The 24,345-nt window shown below is 32.8% G+C and overlaps 2 protein-coding genes and 1 pseudogene across 3 annotated transcripts; all 3 read right to left on the minus strand.

Annotated features, from left to right (window-relative positions):
* Positions 1 to 69: 69 nt before the first annotated feature.
* On the minus strand, positions 70 to 3,326 carry LOC114300484 (GDSL esterase/lipase At5g14450-like). Its single transcript, XM_028245351.2, has 5 exons — positions 2,758 to 3,326; positions 2,440 to 2,649; positions 2,151 to 2,323; positions 1,791 to 2,064; positions 70 to 529 (listed from the first exon to the last, which is right to left on the minus strand). The coding sequence occupies exons 1-5, from the start codon at positions 3,002 to 3,004 to the stop codon at positions 288 to 290; spliced, it is 1,146 nt and encodes a 381-aa protein (XP_028101152.1). The 5' UTR covers positions 3,005 to 3,326; the 3' UTR covers positions 70 to 287.
* Positions 3,327 to 4,097: 771 nt separating this feature from the next.
* Positions 4,098 to 6,579, minus strand: LOC114300442 (GDSL esterase/lipase At5g14450). Of its 2 annotated transcripts, none has more exons than XM_028245317.2 (5): positions 5,905 to 6,579; positions 5,299 to 5,508; positions 5,044 to 5,198; positions 4,653 to 4,926; positions 4,098 to 4,559 (listed from the first exon to the last, which is right to left on the minus strand). In XM_028245317.2, the coding sequence occupies exons 1-5, from the start codon at positions 6,191 to 6,193 to the stop codon at positions 4,303 to 4,305; spliced, it is 1,185 nt and encodes a 394-aa protein (XP_028101118.2). In that variant the 5' UTR covers positions 6,194 to 6,579; the 3' UTR covers positions 4,098 to 4,302. The 2 variants fall into 2 exon arrangements, with proteins under 2 accessions (XP_028101118.2, XP_028101124.2); XM_028245323.2 differs by having other exon boundaries at positions 5,299 to 5,424; positions 5,905 to 6,386.
* A 2,984-nt stretch (positions 6,580 to 9,563) lies between these two features.
* Positions 9,564 to 18,465, minus strand: LOC114300827 (U1 small nuclear ribonucleoprotein C-like; annotated as a pseudogene).
* Positions 18,466 to 24,345: the final 5,880 nt, after the last annotated feature.

The raw sequence follows: 24,345 nt of genomic DNA on the forward strand, positions 1-24,345 counted from the left end.
AGGAACATGATTAAACAATTTATCAAAAACAAAAAATTGAAAGAAAAAAAATACTCGAAAACACACAAATTTCGAGAATGAAATTGACAATATTAAAACTTGAAAGGTGGAAAGTGACGCTGCTTATTCTTCTTGTAATGATATTGTATTCATTAGGCCTAAAACATATGCTTTACTTTACAGCCAAGATGCTTATTGTAAAAATTACACAATGATTTCAGATGAGGGATAGCAGACTTGTTCTTCTTCTGCATTATGAACCAAGTAGTAAACCAACCAGGTTCCATTTAATATGGTTGCTGAGTAATTGAAATGGGTGGGTCTGAAAGTGAACCATTGAGGATATGATTAGCAACCCAAAAATTTGCAGCCTCAGTGTAGTGTACACCATCCCAGCTTATGATTGTTGAAGGATCTGGACATGAACCACTGTAGATTTCAGTACCATTTATGATTCCTTTGTTTCCGCACCATATGCTGACTCCCCTTTCGTGATGCCCGCAGCATATCTTGTGTGCCTCCTCAAACCCTGTCCTCATGTCCATATCATACATATAATTAAAAACGTGTTTAAAATGGTGAGATTCGAATCGGAAATCACGTTTCTCATTCACCCTTTGTCTCCAACCAATCATGTTACTCTAGGCTTAACTCGTATTTGGTTGGTTAAAAGTTCATTACAAATCAACTCATTAAAGTTTATAACTCATTTTAAATTGGTTTAAGTTTTTCAAGAAAGATTAAGTAACTTACTATTGCTTAGCTCGAAAAACATACATGCACTATAAAAAACTAAGCTACTCGAGTTTGACTTGTTAAAAACTAATTTAAGATTGATTAGTTATGTAATTAAATATGTTTTGAAATTTGTTAAGTTTTTAAAATCAAATTTGAACAATTTAATAATTGGCTCAACTTGACTTGTTTGCAGCTCTATGGGTAATTTTTTTGTAGTCTTGAAATATCATGTGATATTGTCAACATAGTGCTCCAAACTAAAACTAAAGACGTAAAAAACTTTACAGATTAAATGATACTGACCTACTTCTTTCTGTTTAGTTGATAGTGTTGTTGTGTAGTTCCTCATTTGTTAGAAATATTACATAAATAATATTATATGATATTCCAAAACTATTTAATAATTTTTCTAAACTAACAAGTTTTTGTTAATGAACACGTTTATTTTTATTTTTATTTTTTGAATTCTAGTCACAACTGGCCAGGTTGAGTCCAGGGAATAAGATTTTTTTTGACTTCACAACCGATATGTTGTATCTAACTTAATTTAAGGTCAATTTAATCATACTAAGATAAGAGACTCACGTGGACTGTTTTTTTTGTTAACGACAAGAACAAAGATTTATTATTTAATATTCAGAGTGTGATCTTTGAACCCAGACTGATGTTTCTGAGTTTGTCTGATTTGTGGACTAAAACAATTTCTTTACAATCCTACTAATTTAAAAAAAAAATAAAAAATCAACCCCCACTCAATTTGTGGCATGAAATTGCACCAAGTAAATGGTATCGCCACTTTGATAATGGGGATTACACTGCTGTCCATCATGCATTTGTGTCAATACACTTACAACTATTAAATAATATTTCAAGATTATGATATCTTAAAATTTGAACATGATTTAATAATTGAAAGTATATTGAAACAGAAAGGATAGTGAATTTTAGGAAAGGATAGTGAATTTTAGGACAGAGAATCGGTGACCATGATGTTAATGGTTGAAATTATAACTTGGAATATTGGTTTAAGTGGATAAATAATAAAGAATCACCTTGACTCTTTGCATTGCTGATTAATCCATACTTTGCAGCATAAACATCCACATATGTTAGTGCAGCTTGTGGTAGCTCTGTTCTTAGTTGGACCACTCTGTTATTGAGCTGTTTATTGAACTCTATTGCAATCTCATTCTGACTTCTGACACAGCCATTCTCATCTAGATACCCTGGCACTGGATTATGAACACTCACAGTGGTTACTGGTAAACATCCAATAGGTCCTGTGTTATGTATCCAGAACACTCTTGCCCCTTCTTTATATAATTGCTGTCACAACACACCCCAAAAAAAAAAAAAAAGATTCATGTTTGATTTTTGTTTTTTTAATTTAAAAACACAACTTCATGACTTACTTGGAGTGATGCAGCAAACTGGTTAACAATGTTTGGTATGGCAGCTCGAAGCTGTTCGTCGGTCATCTTCCTAAAACCAGTAGCAATATCATTTTGTCCAATATCGAACGTGTAAAGAGCCTTTGAGAAGTCCTCGGGCTTTGGGAGACGGCTTTTCAGGGATGTTTCGTTCGCTGAAGATTATAAACACAATTAGTTTTTTTCTTTTTCTTTTTTGTATCAAAACAAAATTTAAACATGTTTTTTTTTTTTTTTTTTTTCTTTCTTTTGAAAGAATTTTTAGGATCACCATTGTTGTAGAGATAAGTCGATCGCGCTTTGAACTGGACGTAATGCTCGACCTGAATATCCAGAGGGAATGGGCTTGCACCATTCTCAAACCATGACTCGTTCTGTCGCCTAATTGTTGCCCCTCCTGTTGCAAAATTTGCACCGTGCTGGAAATTGGTTCCAACAGAATCCAAGTATGCACTCAAGTATGGCAACTTTAGGTGCTCAGCTGCATATTGATAATTCTGTTAGATGCATAGCAAAGATCTAGTCGTGCACGGTTCTGCGATTTTTTTATTTATTTCTGTGCACCTAGAGTTAAATGAAAGTTTCTTACCAATAAAGTCGATGATGAGGCGGCCGTCACTGCCCCTGCCAGACGGCCTGTGGAAGAAAGTTTCACCGCATGGAGCTGCCATGGGAAAAAATGCCGCTGCTATGCCACCAGTGTCTGAGTTTGAGTCGCCAAAGTTGTATATGGCCGGGACGTCACCGGGGGCTAAAGTCATCGGTTCCTCACTTCCCACCCTCAAAACCGATGAAACCAACAGAGTCCAAGCAACCACAAATCTCAAAATCTCCATTTTTATTCCTGAAATAAAACTGTACCTTCTGCTACTTGTTTATGCAGACACAAGGCTTGTTATTGAGGAGGGTGATTGAATTTATTTCCTCTTATAGTAGTGGGTATGTACTATTCTCACAGTAGATGATTTATGTTTTAGATAACAAAACTTACTTATTAATTGTGTAATCTTGACGTGAGATCTGTATGATTCAATTTGTTTTTGGTTTAATGGCTGAAAATATAAAAAGGGTAGTCTTGGAGGCTAATATAAAAACAATAATGATGTAATAAATTTACTTATTTTGAAGTTTTAAAAGATGATTAATCAGAGATATGACAAAGACTCACTAACAGCAAGAAATTTGCTCACTAGACTCCATCAAAAAGTAGTCAAATAATTTGAAAGTTGTAGGTTTCCTTTCCCCTGCTGGTAGGGCCCTATTCTAGCTATAGGAGAGAGAGAGAGAGAGAGAGAGAGAGAGAGAGAGAGAGAGAGAGAGAGTAGCATGATGATGGGAGCAATCACAAACAAATGGAACTAGCAATTTCTTGTCTTCCTTCTCCTCCAAAACAAGCAAAGCACACAAATTCTTTATCTTCTTCTCTGATAAGCGATTCAGGCTCCTCTTATGGAATGCCTTCCTGGGATTCTATTCATCCAGACAATAATCTGATTGATTTCAGCATAAATTCTAGGAGATTTCATTCCTAATATCAGTTGGTGGAAATATCTTCTTGTTCAATTCATACACGAAATGGCGAGTTTAAGAAGCTTGTCATTATCAGAACAATAACAGTGAGAGAATGTTGCAGACAAAACAAGCCATGGATGTGGGGGGACACTTTATTTTTTATTACAAAAAGGGCAAATGCAATTGAATACTTCAATCTGATTATGATGTTACATCTGTTCTTCAATTGAGTCCATGAATGGTGAACTCATGGAACATTTCAGCCTGGTTTTGCCATGACATCAGGGAATGCTAATTTATCCGCTGGTACATGTCAGCCTTCACCAAGCTTTCTTATTCTAACACGAGGTCTGTTAAGACACTGATTTGAGGTGATGCAAGTAATACAACTCAATTGCAAACCATCAAGGCACAGACTTGAAAACAGAATAATTCATGTTCAACGAGTTTTTTGGCATTTTGCTCTATTAAGTAGGTAGCAATGATCATACAACAAGAACCAAAAGAGAGATCATTATATAATTATCTCAAATAATCGTAGAAACAGTGCTTCCACAGGTTCAAAACATCTGATACTAAGTTTTCCCTAGTGAGATTCTATTACTCCCATATACCGCTAGCATTACAGGCCTGGCTGCTTATAACAGGCATGGGTAATGGGAACAGGTGGTTCAGACAATGAGCCATTGAGTATATGATTGGCAACCCAATGATTTGCAGCCTCTGAATAGTGCACTCCATCCCAGCTTATGTATGTGGAAGGAGTTGTACATGAAGCACCATAGATTTCAGTACCATTTATGCTCGCCTTCTGCCCACACCATACGTGGACATAATTCTCGTGATGCCCACAACAGACCTTAATTGGGTCAGTGAATCCTGTTCAGAAAAAAAAAAGCATAGTAGTCGACAATTAGAATCATTCATGACAAAGTAAATTGGTGAGATCAATTCAACAATGTTGGTTGTTACCTTGGCTCTTGGTGTTGCTAATTAAACCATACTTTGCGGCATAAACATCAACATATGTCAAGGCGGCATGTGGGAGCTCTGTCCTCAGTTTGTTGACTCTGTCCTTGAGCTGTTTGTTGAATTCCACGGCCATGTCATTCTGGCCCTTGATACAGCCATACTGGTCTAGAAAACCAGGTTGTGGATTTTGGATATAGAATGTGCCTACTGGCAAGCACCCGATAGGGCCTGTGTTATGTATCCAGAATGTCCTCGCCCCTTTTTCATACAGATGCTGACATACACACACACACACAAATGTAACAATTAATTGATAATTATTTGTAGTAGCAGTCTTTATATATCGTACATTAACAAGCAAGTCAATTGTAATAGAGATAGTGAAACATACTTGGACTGCCGAGGCTAACTGGTTGACTATATCTGTCATTGCAGCTCGAAGTTGTTCATTACTCAGCTTTCGAAAACCAACAGAAAGATCATTCTGCCCAATATCAAACGTGTAGAGAGCCTTGGAGAAGTCCTCAGGTTTGGGGAGTTTGGGATCTGTCAGAAATCACTGAAAATCATTAAAAACCAGAAAAGAAACAAAAAAAAAAAAAAACTTTATTGTCAGACAAACACATTTGATAAGAGAAACAGTGACCTTTGCTGTAGAGATCATGGGTTCGGGATTTGAACTGATCATACTGCACAATCTGCATATCAAGCGCGAAGGGGCTTATACCATACTCAAATATAGTCTCATTCGGACGCCTAATAGTTGAACCACCTGTAGCAAAATTGGCACCATGCCTGTAATTGGTTCCTATTGAATTCAGGTATGCACTCAAATATGGTAGTTTCAACTCCTCAGCTGCATACACAGTAACACTCATAGCATTATGCAAACAAAGAGAAACATTTACATATATATATATATATATATATATTAGTCCCCAAGTACAAGTTTTGTGTCATTTGATAATCAATATTTAAATTGGATCAATTTGTTTATTAAGATATAAAAATGTTTCGATTTGATCCCAACCTAACTCGGCCATTAAAGTAGGAATAAATACATAATTATCAAAAACCAAAATGACACATACTATAGTGAATTTTCACACTAAACGTGTAATTTTTAAGTGAGTTTATGGCGAATCAAAATAATTCTGATACATTAGAGACTAAATTGATATAATTACTAAAATAACACAAATTACATACTTTATGCATATATATATATATTGTGTGGATATGTAGTACTTACCTATGAAGTCAATGATAAGGCGTCCATCGCAATCTCGGCCGACGGGCTTTCGAAAGTAATTGAGGCCGTACGGTGGGGGAATAGGGTCAAATGCAGCTGAAATACCGCCGGTGTCAGAATTGGAGTCGCCGAAGTTGTAAATCGCCGGAAAATCACACGGCGGCGAACCCCTAACCTCCACTCCTCCCACCCTCACAACCAACGCCCACACCACTATCCCAACCGCCATACTCCTTAAAAACTCCATTTTCATTTGCAGCAACAATGCAGCAACCCGACTCATATACATAGATAAATTTGTATATACACAGAGAGAGAGAGAGAGAGAGAGAGAGAGAGAGAGAGAGGCTTAAGGTGAAGTGAAGTGAAGATAATTGTCGGTTTGTGTGTGTATAGGAAAGAATGCAAAAAGACAAAAACAAAGGTAGAGGCATTTCATGACAATCATGTGCTCTGAAATCTGACTCTGTTTTACCTTTCCCAATTTAAGAGAGGAAGATAGGCTTTTTATGGTTGCTCTCTTTATTGTGCTTTTTATTTTTTACCTGTTTTATTCGCTCAAATTTCTCTCTTAAATCTCCAGAATGTAATAAGTAAAATCTTAAAAAAATTAATCTATACTTCAATATTATCTTAAAATTTACATTCTATCTGATCACTTCATTCAGCAGATTCGGAAAATAAATGTGTAACACTACTGTCATTTTATAGGACAAAAATTACACTTATCTCACTTTACACTTAGAAAAAATATAATAATTTTATAATATTAATACTATTTTTAATATAAACTAGTAATACAAATAAAATTTCTTTTTAAAGTAAAGTTAACGTTATGGGCCCACAAACCACAAATATCAATGACGGTGATCCTCCAAAGTCCAACCTATCAACGTCCACTTTATTTTAGAGGGCCGCTATTAGTATTCATAAAAAATTTTTGACCTTGTATTTCTTTGAATCCTAACCATAAATTTTAAATTTTAATAATATTTTTTTGAGTATCCCACTTATTACCAAACCTACTTATATTCATAATATTTTCACAATGAAATACACATTTACCTAATTTTTCATCCCTCTCCTTCCCTGACTCACTCAATCTTCAAAGTTTGAAGCTTTGGTCCAGTATAGAATTCTTGGATCCCAACCCTTCATTACTCTCGTCGTCGTTCGGCCGTCAACGGAGCATTCCGACGACTCTCATCTTCTCTAAACGCTCTCCGTATCGCCGAATTAGTAACCTCTCTCATCCTCTCATCATTATCTTCTTTTTTGTTGCTTTTTGTATCTTCGTCATCGCTGAGATCGATCGAAGATACTCCAATTTCTATGGGATTTGTATAACCGTTTGCAAGATGAGGAAAAACAGAATCATCATCTGAATCGCCATCAGAATCATCGTCTGAATTGCCATCAGAATTCTGAATGTAGCCCAAAACAATTTGTTCACCATTGTGTAGCCAAAAAAATGTATTTTGTTCAGAACTGTTTTGTCGAACAATAATGATCATGCCAGCACTGTATGTCCGAACAAAATTTGTTCATCACTGTGTAACTTAAATCCATTCCAATTCACAACTTAAAATAAGATGAATTAAATCCATTCAAAATACATAACTCAAATCCATTCCAATTCACTCTTTTCCATTCTAAGTTAGTTTAACAAAGAAAATTACATAACTGACTATCTGCATTAATGTTCAGAACCTATGTATTGAATGAAAGGATTATGTTCAGTACTGTATTACCGAACATAATTCTAACAGTCAGCAAACCAGTACCGAACAGCTCGAACGAAACAAGAACGACCGAAAACGACCGAGAATGTTAATGCAAGATAGATAAATTTATAAGATGATGAAGTATACGTTATACTTGAAGCAAAACTTTCAAGTTCAATAGCGTTGATGATGGTAATGAAGATGACACATTCAAGATTTAAGATGATTATGAAAAATAATAGATTTAGGGTTTATGTTAGTTGGTTATGAAAAGTAATAGGATTAGGATTTACAAACATAGAATATGTATAGTTGGAGTTGGAGTTGGAGTTGGAGTTGGGGGTGGGGGTGGGGGTGGGGGTGGGGGTGGGTGTCCAATATTATAGAGTATTAGTTCTTATTGATGTAATTTTACTTTAGGGCATAATTGTAATAAAAAAAAATTATAAAATGGAGGGTCCAAAGAATTTTGGTAGGTGCTAATAGCAGCACTCTTATTTTATTTTAATGATATGATATGCAGGTGTCTGCTAGATAAACCGAATTTCGAGGCCCATTTGTGTATGTTAGATAGAAACGCCAGCAATGATGAATCTCTCTAATTTTATAATTCTAATTAAATTTTAAAGATGTGATAAGAAATAAAAAAAATTTAAAAAAATAAAATCAAAACCAAAACATCAAGGTAGCGTTTGGTAACGTTTACGTTTTTGGTTTATGTTTATAAAAATTTTATAAACTGGTTTTTATTTATTTTTAGAAAAACATAAATTACAAACGCGTTTGGTTTGAACAAAATGTTTAAAAAATTTTAAAAACATAAACTAAAAAATATGTTTGTTCAGGCCTAAAATATTTATATTTATTTTTATTATTTATCACAATAGGATCACACACATTATAATTGAAAAAAATAATTGAAAAAAAAATTAATTGAAAAGAAAATCATTGAAAAAAAAAATATCTAAAAAAAATTAATTAAAAAAAACTTATTTGAAAAAAAATTAATTAAAAAAATAATTGAAAAAAAATTTAATTGGGAAAAAATATTTGAAAAAAATATTAATTGAGAAAAAATTATTTAAAAAAAATTAATTGAAAAAAAAATTATATGAAAAAAAAAATTATTTGAAAAAAAAAATTGAAAATAAATTATTTGAAAAACAATTAATTGAAAAAAAATTGAAAATTGAAAACGTAAACTCATTTTTGGAGTTTACGTTTTTTCCTGAAATTTATAAACTGAGGCAACCATTTATAAACCAAAAATATTATCAAACAAGTTTTTATGATAGTTTTTTAAGTTTTTGTAAATATAAACTGAAAACTAAAAACGGAATGGTTACCGACAACAAGTACCTCTTAACTACATACCCAAAAGATTTTCTTTTTCTTTTTCTTTTTCTTTTTCTTTTTTTCCTCACAAGCTCTGTAACTTCGGCAACTGTAAAGCCAACTTCCCGCTCAAAAGGGAATCAATCTCTAAAACACAACCAGAGTTCTGTTGACTTGGATATCTGTTGATGATATTTTTTCATCTGAGAAAAAGGAAAAGACAGTGGAGAGGAAAAAGTTGAAGCAGCCTGATGATCATGATCCCCTAAAGGAGTAGAGTCAATGTGCTACCCATTTGAGAAACAAATCAGCATACATTACCCCAGAACCTTAAGACACAAACAATCCAAACAGATCCAGCAATGAAATGCATACCAAATGCATGTTGTCACTAGCGCAGGAAATGAAACAAGATAATTTTTTTAGAGATAAATGGTTGTAATTAATAGCCTAAAATGCTTTTAGAAAAAATGCAGTGATTTCTTACTATTTTGAGATGGCCAGATTTCCTTACACAATTTGTCATGTCCCATAAACAATGTACTGCTGCAATTACACAGTCAATTCTACAAGATTTAAAAACAAAAACCTAGTACCATACTAATGATCAGCCTCTGGAGCTTGAGCACTCATGTTGAAACTATCAAACCTCCACTTGTAGGTGGCGCTGAATTAGCCGCCTGATACATAGCCGGGGTAACCATTGAGGTGGAAACACTAGCAGGAGTCATAGTGGTCCCTGGAACTGCTGATGGAGCACCCATTGGTGGAGGCCTTGGGAGGTTGGTAATTTGACCAGGCAAAGCAGCAGCAGCAGCAGGTGGCCCCACCATTGGTGGCATCACTGGTGCAGACATATAACCTGATAACATAAACAGTGAGCAGATACAGAATATCCTTAGGGAAACAGGATAGATAATACATTGGGGCCGTTTGGTGCCACTCTACAGAACAGTGAATGAGATTTTCACCTCATTGGCTCCTCGTTCAATTCTTTCTAAGTCATTGGATCCTTTTCCACATTTGAGAATCTCCTCCTTTCTTCCACTCTGTCCCGAAGAGCAACTAGGACCAATTTAGTCACGTTTTCATGTTCCAATTGAACACTTCCCATTTTTCTTTTTGATTCTTCTCGAAGGAGAAGATTATTCTCGTTACCACAGCTCATGGAGCTGCTTATAGCTTTTTCTATTTTGGAAATATGAGCCATGGTGTTTGGTACAGCTTTTGTTTATAGCTTTTAAGGTAGAAGTAGCTCAAATAAGCTAAAAAAATTGATTACCAGGACGCAGGGGAGAGGTTTTTAGCTTCTATTTTCTTATTATCAACTTTCAACTAAGTAGAAGTTGTGCACCAAACAGCCCCATTAAATGGAGAGCCCCAGAAGTTCACCTAGGAATGCCATCACAAAGTGGGGGGGGTGGAAAACTACAGTTGTCAAAATTATACACAGCACGTTTCTCACTATTGAGGGAAGGCAATCCAATGTATCTATTAAGGTTGCCTTTGAATTTATAGATTTGAAATGAAAAGATTAGGCATCAATAATTTGAGGAGTATAGTCTTCAATTCAGTGTAATGTTTTATATTTAGACATTAAGAATGGATTTAAAAGGCTTTATATTGATGAATTTCAAATAGTTTGCTGAAAATAATTATTTAAAATCCTTTCATAAAAAATTCTACCTGTACAAGAATCTTAATAAAATACATGTCCCATACCTTTATTCAATCATCCACTTCAGAGTTATCAATCTACCTTCAATAGCCAATCTTCTTATAATTTTATAAAATTCAACTAAAATTCCTTTATTTGAAATCCACTTATCCAAAGCGAACTTAAGAAGATAGTGTGCTTTTTCATCTAAATAAATACCCTTGGTACAAAACCACTGAATGATAACAGTAATTAGAATCTATGCAAGAAAGACATTTTAGTTTTCTGCTACTGCATAAAATGACTTGTAATTCTAACTAGGATTAGAAATTTCATGAAACCCAAACAAAACTATATGGCTAGTCCTAAACATAATGTTTCACTAATGTTGATCAACAGTCCAAACCATATTACATTGCTAGGCTCCCAGCATGCGAGTGTTGTAAACAATGAAAATGACTGAACTATAAGCATACCACTGGTAGTACAATTAAGTATCCACACACAAGTCACTGCATCCACCAATAATTAGGACAAAATTAACACATAAGTTGGGTGTCAATGAAGAAGTGTTAAACACACATCCTACCTGGAAGTGGTCTTGGCAAGACTGGTGGCCTAGCTCCAGGGATTAATGGTGAATTGACAGGTAACTGGGTGTTCCCTGCCATTGGCATCATTGGAGTGGGAAGAATAGGCACACGGGGCCTCAGTGCATTGTAAGCAGCACCAACTTGCTGGTATGCAGAGTTTGCCCAAGATGTTCCTGGATCTTTTGGTGGATCAAACTTTGATTTTGTTGCGCCTCAAATTGCTGATAATAGGTTCTGACATTTGCCTTTATAGATTAAATGTGTAAGAAACATAATGATGTGATCTACACTTCTAAGAAAAAATAGACATGTGCCTATACAATAATACCTTATGTTTGTACCCTGCATTGTGCTGCTCTCTGACAGAAGGCTGAAATCATAAAAAAAGAGATAGTAATACATATAGAACTCAAAAATTACTATCCAATTACGGTTGCAGAAGGAAAAAGAACGGGAGGGAGATATATTTCAAACACGACAAACAACCAAGGCCTTGAAGCCCAAGTATTACACAGCAAAACCTCAAGGCTAGGGTCTTCTATTTTTTTTCTAGAAAATGTATGCTGTAATAATATTGTTGTCATCAGTTAACATAACTTGTTGGGTCTGGTGAGCAGTTCCCAGACAACAATGCTACCTTTGATAGATAACCAATGTTCTGTGAGGGTTAAAAATCTATCCCACATCGTTCATAATTTAATTAGAAAAGAGATAGTGTAAAGTTTAAATATTGGTAGTAGTATAATTGTAAACTTATCCCACATCGTTTAAAAGCAACGCAAAATGTCTGAATATAAGGGGTGATTGAGGCATCTAATAATTGCCGAGCTAAGTAGCGTTAGCTTACGACTCAAGCGAGGGCACCAAAGTGGTTGGATGATGGTAAAGTTGATAGTTGGCTTCAACGCTTGAACTCAGGCTAGACCAGTGAACCTGTAGGTTCTAGCTAGCTTAGTTGAACTTAGGCTAAAACGATTAAACCACTAGGTTCTAGCTAGCTTGGTTGAACTCAGGCTAGACCGAGTAAACCTCTAGGTTCTAGCTAGCTTAGTTGAACCCTGTAGGTTGTGGCCAGCTTAGTTGAACTCAAGCTAGACCAGTGAACCAACTGTGAGTTGTGCCCGGCCTAGTTGAACTTAGGCTAGACGGTGAACCTGTAGGTTCTCTGGCTATAGCTTTAGTTTAAGTCATCGGACAACCACTTCTTTTTTCTTTTTTTTTTTTTGTAATAGAATATTAAAAAAAATTATATTGTGATTATCAAGGACGGGCTTTTATTTTTTATGTATAAAATAAATAAATTAGTGTTGCTATGATCATGGACGGATCTTGAAAATTTGAAAATCTAAATATATACTTTCGCACCCTGTGGATCAGTCCTTGGTGATGATTACAAAACATAAAAATGATGATTTTTTCTATTTCAATCAATAACATTTGGTGGGTTTGCAACTAACCAAAAAAACTCTTTTTTCTTTTTCTTTTGAATATTATATTTTTTAAATTTGTGTTAAAGATTTTACATTTTTTGTGCATCGAGTGTAGAATGATCTAAAAACATCACCAACTTATTTTCACTTTTATTTTTAATGAATTGCTTTTCATTTTTTTATAACTTATTTGGTCCATGTAGTCAACTAGACTCTAAAACGCAAAGTTTTTTGAAATTTTTTGAAAAAAGTTCATTAAAAATGAATCCCAGTTCCACTAAATTTTCTAATTAGAAAAGGGATAGTGTAGAGTTTAAACACTGGTTGTAGTAGAATCATAACTCAATCCCACATCGTTCATAATCTCATTAGAAAAGAGATAGTGTAAAATTTCAACATTGGTAGTAGCAAAATCGTGAACCTCTCGCACATTGTTTAAAAACAACCCATAATGTTTGAATATAAGGTGTGATTGAGACATCTAATATTTGCCGAGCTGAGTAGCGTTAGCTGGTGACTTAAGCGAGTGCACCAAGGTGGTTGGATGATGGTAAAGTTGAAAGGTGGGTTCGACGCTTGAACTCTGGGTAGACCAGTGAACATGTTCGTTTTGGCTAGCCCAGGGTTTTTTTTTTTACATGTATACAATAAAAAATTAATATTGTGATGACCAAGGATGGATTTTTTTCAAGTATAAAATAAATAAATTAATATCGTTATGATCAAGGATGGATCCCCGAAATTTGAAAATCTAAATATACTATCCCACTCTTTGGATCTATCCTTGGTGATGATGTTCAACATAAAAATAATGGTTTTTTCTATTTCAATCAATAAAATTTGGTGGCTTTTGGCAAACCAACTAAAAACTCTATCTTTTTTTTTTTTTTTTGAATGTTATTATTATTTTTTTAATTTGCCTCTAAAATTTTACATTTTTTGTGTATCTAGTGTAGAATGATCTAAAAACATCACCAACTTATTTTCACTTTTTTTTTAGTCAATTATTTTCCATTTTAATTTTATAACTTATTTGGTCTATACAATCGAGTAGACGCTAAAATGCAAAGTTTTGTAATTTTATTTTTAAAAACCTCTAGTACAAATGAAAAAAAAAAAAAAAAAATCCAAATACTTACCCCAGTTCCACTAAATTTTCTTTACGAAAAATTACAACTCAATAGTATTTTGAAAAACTAATTACAAATTTTTAAATTTACCACTCTAATGTGGTTTTTTTTTTTTTTCTACACTTGCATTACTACCTACCTTTAAAATAATTCAAAATATATTCCAAGCAAAATAAACATTTAAAAGCTTTGAGCAGAGAGGATTTGGTGATGGTGGCGGTTGATGGTGGTTACGGGAGAGAAGGAAACATAATCTCATTAGAAAATAGATAGTGTAAAGTTTAAATATTGGTAGTAGTATAATCGTAAACTTATTAACAACCTAAAATAAAAAATAAAAAATAAAGAAAAAGAAAAACCTATTCATTTTCTTTTCATTTTTCTAACCCAACCATACAAAAGAAAAGAATTTAGCACCTTTCACTTCATTTTTTTTCCAAAGTAATTTAGTGCTTGAAAAATGGAACCACACCACATAAGGGATTTGAAGCAATTTTACTTAAACAAAAAGACAATGTGACATAAGTATGTAACATAACCATGTGGTATATAAACACATTAACAAACTATGGTATAAGAATTAGTCATGTTGAGTGAAGGATTAGATTTCTTACCAGAGAAAGGAAAGGGAGAGAGGGGATGGTGGTTGGTCCTTGTAGGTGGGGAAGACAAAAGACGGTTCAGTGATGGTGGCGGACGATGGCGGCTACTACAGAAGAGAAGGAAACATAATCTCATTAGAAAAAAGATAGTGTAAAGTTTAAATATTGGTAGTAGTAGAATCATAAATCTATCCCACATCGTTCATAATCTAATTAGAAGAGAGATAGTGTAAAGTTTAAATATTGGTAAACTTATCCCACATCGTTTAAAAGCAACGCAAAATGTCTGAATATAAGGGGTGATTGAGGCATCTAATAATTGCCGAGCTAAGTAGCGTTAGCTTACGACTCAAGCGAGGGCACCAAAGTGGTTGGATGATGGTAAAGTTGATAGTTGGCTTCAACGCTTGAACTCAGGCTAGACCAGTGAACCTGTAGGTTCTAGCTAGCTTAGTTGAACTTAGGCTAAAACGATTAAACCACTAGGTTCTAGCTAGCTTGGTTGAACTCAGGCTAGACCGAGTAAACCTCTAGGTTCTAGCTAGCTTAGTTGAACCCTGTAGGTTGTGGCCAGCTTAGTTGAACTCAAGCTAGACCAGTGAACCTGTGAGTTGTGCCCGGCCTAGTTGAACTTAGGCTAGACGGTGAACCTGTAGGTTCTCTGGCTATAGCTTTAGTTTAAGTCATCGGACAACCACTTCTTTTTTCTTTTCTTTTTTTGTAATAGAATATTAAAAAAAATTATATTGTGATTATCAAGGACGGGCTTTTATTTTTCATGTATAAAATAAATAAATTAGTGTTGCTATGATCATGGACGGATCTTGAAAATTTGAAAATCTAAATATATACTTTCGCACCCTGTGGATCAGTCCTTGGTGATGATTACAAAACATAAAAATGATGATTTTTTCTATTTCAATCAATAACATTTGGTGGGTTTGGCAACTAACCAAAAAAACTCTTTTTCTTTTTCTTTTGAATATTATATTTTTTAAATTTGTGTTAAAGATTTTACATTTTTTGTGCATCGAGTGTAGAATGATCTAAAAACATCACCAACTTATTTTCACTTTTATTTTTAATAAATTGTTTTTTCATTTTTTTATAACTTATTTGGTCCATGTAGTCAACTAGACTCTAAAACGCAAAGTTTTTTGAATTTTTTTGAAAAAAGTACATTAAAAATGAACCCCAATTCCACTAAATTTTCTAATTAGAAAAGAGATGGTGTAGAGTTTAAACACTGGTTGTAGTAGAATCATAACTCAATCCCACATCGTTCATAATCTCATTAGAAAAGAGATAGTGTAAAATTTCAACATTGGTAGTAGCAAAATCGTGAACCCCTCGCACATTGTTTAAAAACAACCCATAATGTTTGAATATAAGGTGTGATTGAGACATCTAATAATTGCCGAGCTGAGTAGCGTTAGCTGGTGACTTAAGCGAGTGCCCCAAGGTGGTTGGATGATGGTAAAGTTGAAAGGTGGGTTCGACGCTTGAACTCTGGGTAGACCAGTGAACGTGTTCGTTCTGGCTAGCCCAAGGTTTTTTTTTTTTAACATGTATACATTAAAAAATTAATATTGTGATGACCAAGGATGGATTTTTTTCATGTATAAAATAAATAAATTAATATCGCTATGATCAAGGATGGATCCCCGAAATTTGAAAATCTAAATATACTATCGCACCCTTTGGATCTATCCTTGGTGATAATGTTCAACATAAAAATAATGGTTTTTTCTCTTTAAAAATAAAATTTGGTGGCATTTTCCAAGCCAACTAAAAACTCTATCTTTTTTTTTTTTTTTTCGATGTAATTATTTTTTTTTAATTTGCCACTATATTATTACATTTTTTGTGTATCTATTGTAGAATGATCAAAAAACATCACCAACTTATTTTCACTTTTTTTTTAGTCAATTATTTTCATTTTAATTTTATTACTTATTTGGTCTATACAATCGAGTAGATGCTAAAATGCAAAGTTTTGTAATTTTATTTTTAAAAACCTCTAGTACAAATGAAACAAAAAAAAAAAAAATCCAAATACTTACCCCAGTTCCACTAAATTTTCTTTACGAAAAATTACAACTCAATAGTATTTTGAAAAAATAATTACAAATTTTTAAATTTACCACTCTAATGTGGTTTTTTTTTTTTTTCTACACTTGCATTACTACCTACCTTTAAAATAATTCAAAATATATTCCAAGCAAAATAAACATTTAAAAGCTTCGACCAGAGAGGATTTGGTGATGGTGTCGGTTGATGGTGTTTACGAGAGAGAAGGAAACATAATCTCATTAGAAAATAGATAGTGTAAAATTTAAATATTGGTAGTAGTATAATCGTAAACTTATTAACAACCTAAAATAAAAAATAAAGAAAAAGAAAAACCTATTCATTTTCTTTTCATTTTTCTAACCCAACCATACAAAAGAAAAGAATTTAGCACCTTTCACTTCATTTTTTTTCCTTCTCTTTTCCTTTCCCTCCACAAATTCAAGATTCAAACATATTGAAAAAATACAAATAAAAATAAAAAAGGAATTCATAAAAGGCCACTTTGCAGCTTGGCAATCAAGTTTTTGTTGAGTTTTAAGTCTTATGTGAAGTTTGGCTATCCGCTTTCCAATAAATTTTTTTCAAGTTTGGATATCTGCTTCCCAATAAAACTAATTAATTTGGATGGGAACCCTGCAGTTCCGATTGATTAGCCACGTCTACTCCATTATCACAATGCATTCTAAGACTGAAATGACGTGAAGGAAATTTATTAATAAGAACAAAATGTGCAGCCATAATAGTTATAAAATACCATGTCACTTATCAGCCATTTCAATCTGTTATGATTTGATTTTAGCAGCTATGTTGTAAATACTTTAACAATCAAGACATCATTTTTCACATTTGATATACCTACTTCAGCACATTATTTTGCAAAGTAATTTAGTGCTTGAAAAATGGAACCACACCACATAAGGGATTTGAAGCAATTTTACTTAAACAAAAAGACAATGTGACATAAGTATGTAACATAACCACGTGGTATATAAACACATTAACGAACTATGGTATAAGAATTAGTCGTGTTGAGTGAAGGATTAGATTTCTTACCAGAGAAAGGAAAGGGAGAGAGGGGATGGCGGTTGGTCCTTGTAGGTGGGGAAGACAAAAGACGGTTCGGTGATGGTGGCGGACGATGGCGGCTACTACGGAAGAGAAGAAACATAATCTCATTAGAAAAAAGATAGTGTAAAGTTTAACTATTGGTAGTCAACCATTTATGAACACATCATGACTAGTTTTCTCATCATGGAAATGAAAGGAAAAGAAGTACCCTCCCATTGTCTTCAAATTCCTAATCTTTATATTCAGAAGCAATACAATTACATACTCACATTTTAAAGAAATGCCAAACTTATAATAGCAAACATAAGAAAACCCTTTACATGCAGATCCAGAACCAACTGACACCAAATTTCCATAAAACAGAACAATGTGCATGATTTAACAATATTATCATTTCCATTCCATATATTAGCATGATTTAACAATTTTTTTTGTCTTATCTATAGCAACAAACTAAGACCTTGTTCTATTTCTTCTGTGTACAACTACAAGTTACTGTTAAAGAATCAGAAGAACCCAAACTAAAACCTTCCAATAAGTTAACATGAACAACATATAAATGATGTGGTTTAATTTAATACAAGAAATGCTTGATATGCATACAACTGGGGGGAAAGATGAAACTGACCAAGTTCCCGAAAACCGCATGTGTGCATGTCTTGGAGATTTCGTCTGGTATACGGCGTCCCTATGATATACACCAATATCCTGCAAGGTCACTGCCCAGCAAGAACTTCCCTCCCAAGTCCCGCCTCGCCTCGGCTCTACCAACGCAACACCCAAAAGTGCTTCGTCGTCTCCAACAGATCCAATAATCTACGTATTCTATACAATACAAGTTCCAAATCTATACAACATATCCCAACTTAACAAATGAAAGACATACACAGATTATCACAAAAATTAGGAAAAGTGAGTCCTTCTCAAAAGGACTTTTTACCGTAAACATTTTACTACCGAAAGCTCCTTACAACAAAAAAGGCGGAAAAAACAAAATTTTAAGAAAATTATAATAATACAGATGGATGCCAATTTCCAGCCTCACAAGCAAGATAGATTTGGGAGAGCAGCTAAGTCCACCCGGCTTCATAAGATTTGACGATTCTCAATACTTCAGATCAATGAGCAAGAAGAGGCATTTAACTTCAACCAGAGAAACCCATCTCACAATAGCATTTCAAGTATACAATCTGGACACTCCAGTCCAAGTAGGCAACAAGTTGCTCAACAAATATGTGTACCATTCGAATTTGAGAAGACTAGTCCCTGCAAGCCAGAGACGAAAGATATTAGCATTCACAGTGATAACAGAACTGACAAGCAATAGCGGCAACACGTACCACAAAGTACATGAATACAAAAATATTTGTGTGCAAATGTACATGGAGAGAGAGAGAGAGGGGGGGGGGGGGGCTGCAGGCTCCTCCATGGTCAAAATCTTCCATTAAGCAATGGGAAAAATGAAGTCAAACACAAGTGGAGTTCGGCATGACACACATATTTACCTTTCCACAAGTTAAAAAGTGATGATGTAGACGAGCATCATGCGAGTGCAAGAAGAAATTGCAAATTTCAAAAGTACATTTCAGTTTCCATTCCAACATCTGAAAATATTTTCATAAAAAGCCAAATAACTGAAATTGTATTGTCCATTTAGGCTGCGAAGTTCAAAATGATTAAGCATATTCCCTCCCAAGTTTCAATGACATTATTCAGATCATGGGTTTGATCTCATTTTCACAATTCATTGGACCAGAGTAATTAGGAGTATGCATTCAAACCCCAATAAAGACTAAACCCTGGGTATGCAGTGTAAGTTTATGACCTACAAGAGACCTTCCCAACAAATGCCAACCTTTTATGCCGTATCCAACAGTAATCACTATTTAATTTCAGCTCCTACATGTGGAAAGGCAGGTATTATAGTTGGGTAGCACCAGTACAGCACCTTTTAATGATGAATGTGCAGGTAATATGATAAAGCAAAACAAAGACAATCAAGAACTAAATGATCGCACGGTTTGGCACCTAACCAAAAAAACTCATTACTGCAACTCTTCAATTTTTAAGCATTTACCCTCGCCACTCTGTTCGGTGTCTGCGTATGACCGTTGAAGATCCATGGTGACGCGGTTGGAGCTCTGGGAGATAGAGAGATAGTCATGAACGAACATTGCTTGTTCGATCCCCAAAAAAAACATTGTCCTTTGGTTTAACTTATATTTTAAAATATAAGTTACTGAAGAAAAATTTGAAAATTAAAAATTTGTTTGGTTATAAATTTTAAAAATAATTTTGAGCTGATTTATAATTTATTTATTTTTTTAGTTGAATAAATGAATGTAAGAGAAATTTGATTAATTGATGTGTAAAATGTGAGAAAACGAATAGATGAGAGGGAAAAAAATGGTTAATTGATTTATTAATAATAAAAGATAAAAAAAATAAAAAGAAGGATAGAGAAGAGAGAAAATTGATTTTTGAGTTGTATTTTAAAAATTTATTAACTAAACAAATTTTTTTTTTTATCCAAATCATGTTTAGGAATAGATTATTTTAATTGACTTTTTAATTTTTTTGATTATTTTAATCTGGCTTAAATTTTGGATGATAAGTTTTTTTTTTAGTTGATTTGATAGCTGTGAAAGAAAAAAAAAATTATAATTTAAATGTAATATTTTATCTTATTAATTATTTTAATATATTTTATTTTTATTAACTATTTTAACCTCCAACCCAACTTTCTAAACATCCCTATGCGATCCCAAAAAAAATATTTGCATGGCCTTCTTCTATTTTTTTCTAGATGAATAAAAAATAAATTTAAAAAATTATAAATCAGTTCAACTCAAACCAAATCATAACTTGATTTGATTTTTTCAATATACAATTGGATTTTATTTTTAAAATTGATGAATTATATTTTACAATTCAATTCATGGATTTGTTGTTATAGTTCTAATTTAGAGCTAAAGCAAGCCTAAATTTATTGATAAATTATGAAATCTAAATTTATTGAGAAAAGTATTTTAGTTTTCATTTCTAATTAATTTATTATATTACAAAAAATTTAATAATAAAACTGATACAACTAAAATTACAGTGATCAAATTGACACAATAAATAAATTACAGAAATTACATATATAATTTGATAAAAAAATGATCAAAGAAAATTGGGGCCAAAGGAAGCTAGAATGTGCAAAATTTTGGAAATATGCAATTTCAAAGTCTTACTCCATAAACATTGGAGGCAAGAACACATCGAGGGTATATTAGTTGCATTTTTTTGGCTAGAAAAGCATGGTCAGATTCAATGTCTAAGTGGTAGGACTGCAAACAAGCCGCCCAACTTATTTACAAAGTGCTTCAACTTATTTACAAAGTGTTCGAGCTCGGCTCGAGCTCCAAAAGAGCTACAATATCTAAACCTCGGCTCGTTTGAAATTCATATAACTTGAGCTCGACTGCTAATGGCTTGTTAAGCTAAGAAAGAACCATGGAAGCCAATAAGCTAACCCTTTGCACTTGCACTTAGATAGAAGTTTGTCCACCTTAAAATGTATTTTGTAATCGATGTGGGACTTCCAACAAACGCACCAAACAACGTCGTTTGGCACAACATTTTCGTCCACTCTGTAAGTCCCACATCGCTGAGAGAGGAAACACTTTTGTGTCCAAATGCTTATAAAGTGGTGAATTGTTGGCACACTAATCAACCAAAAAAAAGCAAAGGCAATCTTTGAATATTTTTTATATTAAAATAATAAGATATCAATATCATTGATGGACCAGTTAAAATATTTTAATTTAAAATAAATGTAATATAATATGTTAATATTTATTATAATATATAATATATAAAATATATATATATATATATATACTTTTAAAATATATATATATATATATATATATTTTTAAAATATAAAAATATAAAATTAATATTTATATTTTTGAGCTCGCGAGTTTATTCGGGTCAAGCAATATTAAGTTCGAGCTCGGTTTGTTTATTAATCGAGCTTGAAATTTAAGCACGAGCTCGGCTCGTTTATTAATTGAGCTATTAATTGAGTTGAGTTTGAACAAATTTTAACGAGCCGAACTCGAACTTGTTTATGAACAGTTCGATTCGTTTGCAGTCCTACTAAGTGGTTTATTTTGATAATTGTTTGTTCAAACAAATTTAAAAATATAAGTTCCCAAAAAAAATTTAAAAATATAAAATATTTAAGATAAAATCAAGTTTTGAAATATGATTTAGGCCAATTGATGAATTCAAAACTCCATCAACCTCTTTTACTTGCTTCTTGTGTTGTGTATTTAATCTATATATTATAAATTACATCCAGAGTCAATAATATAAATAAATATATGAATCTCTTCCACTTTTTTTTAGTCAACGTGAGATTCTTTATCTTGATAAGTATTAACTCGATAATGTGCATTACTCTCACTAACTCATCATTCATGGACTATGCAATAAGTCATGAGTCTCAAATAAATAGTAAATAACAAATATTAAAATACACCAACAATAATCAATTATATTTATTCTTTAAGCCCATGTGTGTGAATTATTCAAATAAATATGAGATTATAAATTTAACAATCACAATCGCACGGTTTGCATCATATTTATTTTGTAATGCATTCGCAAATTTTTGTGACTCATTTCTATGAAAAATTGGATAAATACAATTTTGACTTAGAAAATAAATGAAGCTTATCAAAATAATTCACGTGATCCTGCACAATATCGAATTGGATGGTTGAATTCATTTTAGAAATGGTCAAGCCTGTCCTAAAAGAAAAATGTTATATAAATTAATAAATTTTATAAATATTTGTATTAACTAATGTAAAATGTTACATTAGGATCCACTTCATTAATATGTCATCAATTAGTCGAATTTGTTTTATAAAATTTATTAATTTGTTTAATATCACTCTTTTAAAATTGAAGAGAAGTCAATCATATCCATCTACTTATTTCAATTATTTCAGTCGGGTTTCAGCTAGGTATGGACTTGAGAACACAGTCTCATCTTTAAGGATGTGCTATATTAACACTTTTTGTAAATCAAAGGTTTGCATATTGTCTACCCATTAATCCGGTGAATAGTGAATAACTTCACATCAGTGAATATTAGAAAAATTATTTTTAAATTAGTTATAAATTTTAGGATAAATTACAAATATACCCCTTGAGGTTTGCTTGAAGTACAGATTGCCCCCTATAATTTGAAAAATTACAAATACCTCATTATTAGTATTTTTTATTTACCAGAATTAACTAAAAAAATAAAATTCATATTTGCACTCCTATACAATAATAAAATTACCTAAATTATTAATTGAAACATATTTATAACATCATTAAAAACTGTTAATTGAGTTGATAATTTATTAATAAAAGAGGCGATTTGTTATGAAATTCGAAACCTCAGGGGGTGGAATGTAATTTCCAAAATTACAGGGGGCGATTCGTATTTTAATCAAACATCAGGAGTGTATTTGTAATTTATCTTAAATTTTATAAACATTAAAAAATAAAATTATAAATATCTTTATGAATTTGTAATTAATTTTTGAAGATACAATCCCTTAACTTTTTTTTGAATTTAATATTGAGTTTATAAATAGGTGAATAAGGTTTTGTATGGGATGTCATTTTTTTGGCTGAAAAAAATTTAATATTTGGGTTGCACCAAAAAATTTTTTTTGAAAAAAGTTAGAGAATCTTTATACCAATTTAAAAAGACCAAACTATTCTCATGAATGCATATGTGTTTATCTTTGGAAAAGTAAAACGAAATTTTTTGGCAAAATACAAAAATATTATATATAAACCAACAAGTGCATACTATGTAGCTCTGAAATTTCGTTTCATTGTATACATCTGAACATTAAGTGCAATGAATCTGACACATTGCTTTTCCAGGCAAGAGAACTCATGCTTGTAGATGCACTGCCAAAAACAAATGGTTATTTTGGATTTGCAACAAGCATTCAGGATCCGGCTGAATACTGGAAGGTTTGATAATCTTTTAATATAAAAAAAAACCTCCAATTTGATATGGTTGGGTTGTATTTCTTAAGCTATTGTGTAATCCATTTGCTAAAAATTGTAGCTAGACGACTCGACAATAAAAAAAATTGAAACTTCTTCCAACCAAGAGCTCAAGGAGTCTACAGATCTGATCCTCCAGATTCGGAGAAGGGATCTGTACCGTGTATGTGAATACTTAACATGAGAGTAAATGTAATTCAAAAGCTTGTTATATGCATACTTTAATTATTTTGATAAATTTGTGTAATGAGTTTGTTGTTCCCAAGGAAAAGCTTGAGCACTTCAAAAACGTCACTCCCCAAGACATCATTTGTTCTCAGATCCTTTTAAATCTTATTCTAATAAATTTGCGTATTTTTGCCTAGGGAAATAGAATCGCTTACAATTAATTTTTTTCCAAGCTTCAAACATATTGCAAAACTCAGTTTCCCCAGCAACGAAACAATTGCTTTCTGTGCTCAGTCAATAGTAACCAACATAAACTTCTCAATCAAAATTCATCATCTATTTTTGTTGATTTCCAAAATGATTTACTAAGATGAGAGCATTTTTAAATTTTTCTATGTGGCTGGCTAGGACAAAGAAAGGGAAGGGAGAGAGGGGATGGCGGTTGGTCCTTGTAGGTGGGGAAGACAAAAGACGGTTCGGTGATGGTGGCGGACGATGGCGGCTACTACGGAAGAGAAGGAAACATAATATCATTAGAAAAAAGATAGTGTAAAGTTTAAATATTTGTAGTAGTAGAATCGTAAATATA

The sequence above is a fragment of the Camellia sinensis genome, chromosome 1 (assembly GCF_055761805.1).
Source record: "Camellia sinensis isolate YWXY chromosome 1, ASM5576180v1, whole genome shotgun sequence".
NCBI lineage: Eukaryota > Viridiplantae > Streptophyta > Magnoliopsida > Ericales > Theaceae > Camellia > Camellia sinensis.

What these genes read in the sequence shown, in the direction of transcription:
- LOC114300442 (XM_028245317.2), bottom strand. Translation starts at nt 6,193, where the DNA reads ATGTATATGAGTCGGGTTGCTGCATTGTTGCTGCAAATGAAAATGGAG. An exon ending in CCTTATCATTGACTTCATAG is followed by an intron (nt 5,509 to 5,904) that starts GTAAGTACTACA and finishes CTGTGTATGCAG; the next exon opens with CTGAGGAGTTGAAACTACCA. An exon ending in CCATGATCTCTACAGCAAAG is followed by an intron (nt 5,199 to 5,298) that starts GTCACTGTTTCT and finishes GATTTCTGACAG; the next exon opens with ATCCCAAACTCCCCAAACCT.
- LOC114300484 (XM_028245351.2), bottom strand. Translation starts at nt 3,004, where the DNA reads ATGGAGATTTTGAGATTTGTGGTTGCTTGGACTCTGTTGGTTTCATCG. An exon ending in CCTCATCATCGACTTTATTG is followed by an intron (nt 2,650 to 2,757) that starts GTAAGAAACTTT and finishes ATCAATATGCAG; the next exon opens with CTGAGCACCTAAAGTTGCCA. An exon ending in GACTTATCTCTACAACAATG is followed by an intron (nt 2,324 to 2,439) that starts GTGATCCTAAAA and finishes TATAATCTTCAG; the next exon opens with CGAACGAAACATCCCTGAAA.